Here is a 7,819-nt window from a genome sequence, read left to right on the forward strand (position 1 = left end):
AAAATAAATCCTAGTTCAGCTTTGACAATTCCTAAACAAAAAAGAAAAACAAAAACACTTTAATCTTAAGTAAAATTTCGAATTAAGGCATTTTAGCTTTGCCAGCAGACAAGTTTTTATCCCACATCTTACATGTTTTCTGTTGTTTTTTAATATTTACTAACACTAACCAGGGGAATCAGTACGAGCTTTTTTTTTCAATATCCAACACTTAAATTTTATTACTTTGCACATTTGACGCCGCCATTTTGTGCAACCTGTGCTGCTGCTGCTTCTTCTTCTGCTGCTGCTGCTGCACGTGCTCCCTGCTCGCCCCGTCTCGCTCTCGCACACACACGCAGTATATGGGCTGCTTGTGCAGCACAGCATTGCTCTGCATATAATCTCCATAAATACACATACACATATAAACAAAATGTAAAATTCATAAAAAAAAGAAATATGCGAGTACGAGCATTTTTAGCCTTGCAGCTGGCAGTTCCACTTTAGTTCGCCGCATCGCATAGCATTTTATTCGGTTTCTGTGGCTCTTCTTCCCCCCTCACCCCTCCTTCTCTTTCGCTGCTCGCTATCTCTTTCGCTCGCATTGTTTGCATGTGCTATGCATTTGCTTTGGCCTGTCTGCGGTTAGCCTCTTCCCACTCACCACATCCCCCTCTCCCCCTCTGCCCCTCTGCCCCACTCCGCCGCAACTCCTCAGCCACATGCAATATTTATTTGCCTAAGCGCCGCTTGTTGTTTGTTTACACTTTTTTCGGTTTATGTTTCTCCCTTTTGTGCGGGTGTCAATTTTATTTACTTTTTACTGCACCAACTTGACTTTCATACCCATTTCTGTTCTCTGTTCCCATCCCACAGTCCCTGTCCCTGCGTACTGTTCCCTGGTCACAGTTGTTTCCGTTCTCAGTTCTGTCTACTTGTCATACGATCTGTTTCTACTCAAAATGTTACTTTCTGTGCGCTTTTTTATGCAAGTGCTTTTTGAATCTCTTGTTCTTCTATTTTTTGTCATATCTTCTATGTATGTGTTAGATATAGTAATAAGCTAATAATCCTTCATTTCAAGAGCACATTTGTAGTTCAGAATCGCAAGAACTTTAAACTCTTCCAGATATTCCATAGATAATATATGTCTTCTCAAAAATTAATTCGATTAATTCGAAGCTTCTTTTAGAACTTCATTTGGTTCCACTTTCTCTTACAAAACTAAGACATATGAGTAAAGATGTTGACCAAGAATATGTTGTCTATAAAATCACAATTTTAATCGAAATACCGAACATCAAATACCCTCAATCGTAATTCTGAGTATTTTAATATAAATACTCAATCGGAACTATTTAAACTATATAATATAATAATATTCAATAAGACTTTTAGCATACAAATAAAGGCGTCACACATTTCCCAACAAAATAAATATGCCCTCTGCAAGAGTATAATTAGAATATATAAAAACCAAGCAACTCGAAAATGACCGAATAGAAGCTACTCTGTTTTAGTTCTAAAGTACCCCTGAACACATATATTAAAGGCTTTTACGACTCTTATATAAATGTTACCTCACTTTATATAACTTTTGAAATAGTCAATACAACCAGATTGTATAAAGTATATTGTATGGTAGTATAGAGTATATACTAGACCTTCGCATGTCATAATTAACATGTAAATGCACAACACTTGCAGTCGCTTGTCTGAGTACAGGGTATATTTAGCAGAGCTCAGCTCAAGCTCGCGCCACACACACACACACACACACACTCGGGCGCACACTGGCACGGATAATGTAAACATAAACAGGGCAATAAAATATGAAAAGCCATAGGCGAACGGCAACAGTCGCCAACTGGCAGCCACACCCGCGGAGTCGCTAGAGAGCCAAAAGAAGAGCCAAGAAAATAGGATGGACATCACATATGCCGTGGAGAATGCCCACGATGAGAACATATTGACACACGACCTGCCCCTGGAGAAGGAGGTGAGTGTTGTGCCGAGTATTGGAGAAACGCGAGTCGAACTGCTGATAGCTCTGGTATTTCCAGCTATACTTGTCGTTCATGCTGTCGCTGCTGACGCTGGAGCCGCATCCGGACGATAGCTTCAATTGCGACGAGGAGACGCTGCGCATGCGACAGCAGCTGTTGATCTATAAGGCGGAGGTGGACGCCTTGGATCGCAATGCCGACGACTACTACGAGAAGAAGGAGCAGCTGATCTTTAAGATTTTCTGCGAATTTCGCGGCCTTGTTTACGAGCCCGAGATACTCGAGTGCCGCTGCGAATTTGGCGCAGATCTCAATTGAATGCCGTTTTGTGAATAAAGCGCTTTTCAAGCAGTTCAGCTAATGGCATGCCCAGCTGTTGCTTCACTGTACCAAGGCTGCTGTCTACCTTTTAGTTGCAAATTAATGTCGGCCATTTCAATTTACCTGCAGTCAAAGGGTCTCAGGCCCCGGTTGGAGCTAGCCTTTATAGCTTACCTTGTCTAGAAATTAATTTCAACTGATGCCACAACGACTCCGGAGCCTTCGCAAAAACCATTTGAATGCCAGGCGTATTATTTAACAACCAAATAAACAAGGCAGCTGGGCGTGGCAGTACGTGTGTGTGTGCGGTGTGTATGCGGTGTGTGTGTGTGGTGTGTGTCTGCGTCCACAAAATGACTTAACATGTCTGAAACTGGTTGGATTATTGCTCTGACAGGCAATGACAATACATGTGTGGGCTGTGCCAGTGACTGTGCCTATGTGTGTGTGTGTGTGTGTGTGTGTGTGTGTGTGTGTGTGTGTGTGTGTGTGTGTGTGTGTGTGTGTGTGTGTGTGTGTGTGGGTGTGGGTATGGGTTCCTAGTGCCTACAGGTGCCACCAAGTGGCGTGTCCATGTGTCTTATGCACGACTTGAGCGCAGACATCATTAGGCAAAAGTGCGTACAAGTCAATACCCTGTAGCCCATTCGAAAGGGGCATATTGATAAAGGTTAAATATGTGAAAAAGCAGAGACAAAATATAGTTATAAAGGTTTGTTAATCTAGAAAGCATGATATACACATTTATATATACATTAACAATTTCATAAAAATAGGATAAAAATCACATCAGTTTTTTAACAAGCTGCTTACATGGTATCTGCTAGTCGCTCACACTCAAGTGAAGCACTCTTCTTATTTGTACCTCAAGAATGTTCATTTAAATTGGCTCAGGTGGAATGCTGTACTACCTGGAATGTTGAACTACCAGAAACTGAACAGATCCGAAACGAAACGAATAGAAACTGAACGGGAACCAACTCGAACTGAACTGAAGGTTCATTAGAATTTCAATTTCTGGGAATTTGTTTAATTAAGCATAGTTTGCCAAACATGCTGACATGTGCCCCCCCTTTTATGCGACCTATTCTCCCCCCCCCCCTCCACCCCTTTCCGCTTAACAATTAATTGCGTAATCGAATTTAATGGCTGCAGGTTGAAGCCAACTTTAAACTAGCTTGAGATATCAGCGGGAAATAGCTGCTGGGAAATGCTGCTGCCTTCATTAATTATCGCGGAAATACGCGTTATTTCTGGCTCTGCACGTCCTGTCACGCACACATGCACGCCCCCTGTTGGGCAAAGCGTGTAATTAAGCAGCGTCTACCGTTCGGAGTTGCCATACCTCGTTCATGTTTCCGTTAGCCAAACTCTTCCTCTTGCCATTGTCCGTTTTCCTTTGCGTTGGCTCGCGGTTTTTAGATGCGCTCTCTCCCTCTCTCCCACTCTTCCACTCTCCCACTCTCGCTCTCGTGCGCTGTCTCCCTCTCTCTTCGGCGACCCATTTACTCAAGTATTAATAACGCCAAAGTGTTGCTGGGGAAATTTATTAAGATGCCGTCGCCGGCAGGCGTTGCCACTTGGCGGACCGTTGATGCCTCAGCTGTTGCCACTTCAACATTTTTTAGGGCCTCCCTTAAAATTTCTTTTTTCTTTAGCCGTTTTGTAGTTTTGTTTTTCGCTTGAAAACCTTGAAGCGCGAAGCCTGTGTCTATAATTTGGGCAATTTATTAACAATGTGGCGTATGCGTAATATTTAAAGAGCTGCCCGAAATGCTGAAGTACTTTAAAAAGGAGAAACAAGCGCCAGCACAAGAAAATTGTTAAGAAATTCCAACAAAATTTCTTTTATTATTGACAAAATATTTGCCGAGCCATTTTTTAAGGCCTAAGCTTCAATTAATGGACTTTAGCAAAAACAACAAAAGCTGAAGCTTAAATACGCACTCAGACAAAAAGTTTTCTCTGTTAAGTTGTAATTTAGGAAATTTTATAACAATGCAAATCTTCTTCTTTATTTCATGATAAAATCACAATTCCCTGCCTATACAATTTTTAAGTTGTCTGTACTTTCGCTCATCTACATTTTGTATTGTTTTCAACTCTTGAAATAATTTTTCATTTTCTCAGAAATTTTTGGCACTCCGGCTTAAGGCTTAAGTATGCAAGCAATTGACCGTTGAGCTTATTTCTAAATTGCGTGTACTAAATAAATAAATTGGCTCTCAGCAACAATTCGCATGAGTTGAACTTATTGCAGCCAAACGTATGTCAGGCACTGAAATAATATTTTATTTTACTCTTTTGGGTGCAATATTCTTTCAAATACACCACCCACATGCGTTTTCCTGTCCGGTCTCTACTGCAAACTTTCCACCAATAAGTCAAGCACAAAAAGCCGGGCTGCTCTGTTTCACACACAAAAGACGAACTGACAGTGCCATAAAATAGTTCTAGCCGCAAAATGACAGCGTTTGCAGTTTGCTGAAGAAGAATAATGCGAAGTCTATGTGATGCGATTGCCAAATGAATATTATATATGTACAATATCATGTTGAAAAATTACTCTTCACTTTCGGGCTTTTAAGCGTCTTGTTAGTTCAAGAAAAGAACTTGAGTTTCATTTAAAGTGTTCTTTAAATGAGAACTATTTTCACCATTTCACAACACGGCAAATAAATTCAAACAGGGTGGTTCTCACAGCCAACTTAACCTAACCTAACTTTTTTATTGAATTATTAAAGAAGAAACTAATTTTGATTCTTGTGCGCCCTGTAGGCTGTTTAAATATAAAACAAGTAAGAGATTCTCGTGGGGAGCTCCCGACTAGGGGATACCCTGAACCCTCTTCTTCCAACATCAAATGCATATATATATAATCTATTTTAGAAGCTATATGTCAAGTTTGGTGACTCAAGCTCTTATTATTTACCAAAATTGCCCAAAAAACAGGATATCGATATCGATTCCTACCGATTGCTTGGAAACGGAGTAGGTTATCGATTATCGGAAACAAACTCGATCTGCGCAGGCACTAGGAGCACCTACATTTGAATATCAAGTAGGTTCTGAGATCCTTGTGTTCATACATACGGACAGACGGATAGACGAACAGGCAGACATGGCTAGATCGATTCGGCTGTTGATGCTGATCAAGAATGTATATACTTTATGGGGTCGGAGATGCTTCCTTCTGCCTATTACACACATTTGGAATTTGCACAAATACAATATACCCTTTTTACCCATTTTGAATGGGTTCAGAGTATAAAAAAAGTAAAGTTCTATGGGTTACATATTTCACATTTTACCACACTCATAACTCGGTCAAAACTGAACCGATTTTCACGAGACTTGGCTTTTTCTTCATGGTTTTCCCTCCAAATTAATCGAGCATTCAAATCTACATAAGTATATTTTAGTCGTCAAAATTCCCATTCCAATAACTCGGTCAAATCTCATCCGATTTTCACGAGGCTTGGCTTTTTCTTCACGTTTTTCCCTCCAGATTAATCTAGCATTCAAATCTGAACACATGTTTTTTAGTCGAATTTCATGTCAAAATCTTACACCAAGATTCCTATATAGACATGGGTCAATATTTCCCACACCCATAACTTGGTCAAATCTCATCCGATTTTCACGAGGCTTGGCTTTTTCTTCATGGTTTTCCCTCCAAATCAATCTGGCATTCAAATCTGAACACATGTTTTTTAGTCGAATTTCATGTCAAAATCGTACCTCAAGATTCCTATATAGACATGGGTCAAAATTTCCCACACCCATAACTTGGTCAAATCTCAACCGATTTTCACGAGGCTTGGCTTTTTCTTCATGGTTTTCCCTCCAGATTAATCTGGCATTCAAATCTGAACACATATTGTTTGGTCGAATTTCATGTCAAAATCTTACCCCAAGATTCCTATATAGACATGGGTCAAAATTTCCCACACCCATAACTTGGTCAAATCTCATCCGATTTTCACGAGGCTTGGCTTTTTCTTCATGGTTTTCCCTCCAAATCAATCTGGCATTCAAATCTGAACACATGTTTTTTAGTCGAATTTCATGTCAAAATCTTACACCAAGATTCCTATATAGACATGGGTCAAAATTTCCCACACCCATAACTTGGTCAAATCTCAACCGATTTTCACGAGGCTTGGCTTTTTCTTCATGGTTTTCCCTCCAGATTAATCGAGCATTCAAATCTACATAAGTATATTTTAGTCGAATTTCATGTCGAAATCTTACCCCAAGATTCCTATATAAACATGGGTCAAAATTTCCCACACCCATAACTTGGTCAAATCTCATCCGATTTTCACGAGGCTTGGCTTTTTCTTCATGGTTTTCTCTCCAGATTAATCTGGCATTCAAATCTGAACACATATTTTTTGGTCAAATTTCATTTCAAAATCTTACCCCAAGATTCCTATATAGACATGGGTCAAAATTTCCCACACCCATAACTTGGTCAAATCTCATCCGATTTTCACGAGGTTTGGCTTTTTCTTCATGGTTTTCCCTCCAAATCAATCTGGCATTAAAATCTGAACACATGTTTTTTAGTCGAATTTCATGTCAAAATCTTACACCAAGATTCCTATATAGATATGGGTCAAAATTTCCCACACCCATAACTTGGTCAAATCTCATCCGATTTTCACGAGGCTTGGCTTTTTCTTCATGGTTTTCCCTCCAGATTAATCTGGCATTCAAATCTGAACACATATTGTTTGGTCGAATTTCATGTCAAAATCTTACCCCAAGATTCCTATATAGACATGGGTCAAAATTTCCCACACCCATAACTTGGTCAAATCTCATCCGATTTTCACGAGGCTTGGCTTTTTCTTCATGGTTTTCCCTCCAAATTAATCGAGCATTCAAATCTACATAAGTATATTTTAGTCGAATTTCATGTCGAAATCTTACCCCAAGATTCCTATATAGACATGGGTCAAAATTTCCCACACCCATAACTTGGTCAAATCTCATCCGATTTTCACGAGGCTTGACTTTTTCTTCATGGTTTTCCCTCCAGATTAATCTGGCATTCAAATCTGAACACATATTTTTTGGTCAAATTTCATGTCAAAATCTTACCCCAAGATTCCTATATAGACATGGGTCAAAATTTCCCACACCCATAACTTGGTCAAATCTCATCCGATTTTCACGAGGCTTGACTTTTTCTTCATGGTTTTCCCTCCAGATTAATCTGGCATTCAAATCTGAACACATATTTTTTGGTCAAATTTCATGTCAAAATCTTACCCCAAGATTCCTATATAGACATGCGTCAAAATTTCCCACACCCATAACTTGGTCAAATCTCAACCGATTTTCACGAGGCTTGGCTTTTTCTTCATGGTTTTCCCTCCAGATTAATCGAGCATTCAAATCTACATAAGTATATTGCAGTCGAATTTCATGTCGAAATCTTACCCCAAGATTCCTATATAAACATGGGTCAAAATTTCCCACACCCATAACTTGGTCAAATC

The 7,819-nt window shown here is 39.7% G+C and overlaps 1 protein-coding gene across 2 annotated transcripts; it reads left to right on the plus strand.

Annotated features, from left to right (window-relative positions):
- The first annotated feature begins 1,860 nt into the window (after window positions 1-1,860).
- LOC115765473 lies at window positions 1,861-2,376 on the plus strand. 2 transcript variants are annotated; one of them, XM_030709053.1, is made up of 2 exons: window positions 1,861-1,981; window positions 2,031-2,376. In XM_030709053.1, the coding sequence occupies exons 1-2, from the start codon at window positions 1,907-1,909 to the stop codon at window positions 2,304-2,306; spliced, it is 351 nt and encodes a 116-aa protein (XP_030564913.1). In that variant the 5' UTR covers window positions 1,861-1,906; the 3' UTR covers window positions 2,307-2,376. The 2 variants fall into 2 exon arrangements, with proteins under 2 accessions (XP_030564913.1, XP_030564914.1); XM_030709054.1 differs by having other exon boundaries at window positions 2,046-2,370.
- The last annotated feature ends 5,443 nt before the right edge of the window (window positions 2,377-7,819 follow it).

This window comes from Drosophila novamexicana, unplaced genomic scaffold (assembly GCF_003285875.2).
Source record: "Drosophila novamexicana strain 15010-1031.04,08,12 unplaced genomic scaffold, DnovRS2.1 tig00000974-arrow-arrow-pilon, whole genome shotgun sequence".
NCBI lineage: Eukaryota > Metazoa > Arthropoda > Insecta > Diptera > Drosophilidae > Drosophila > Drosophila novamexicana.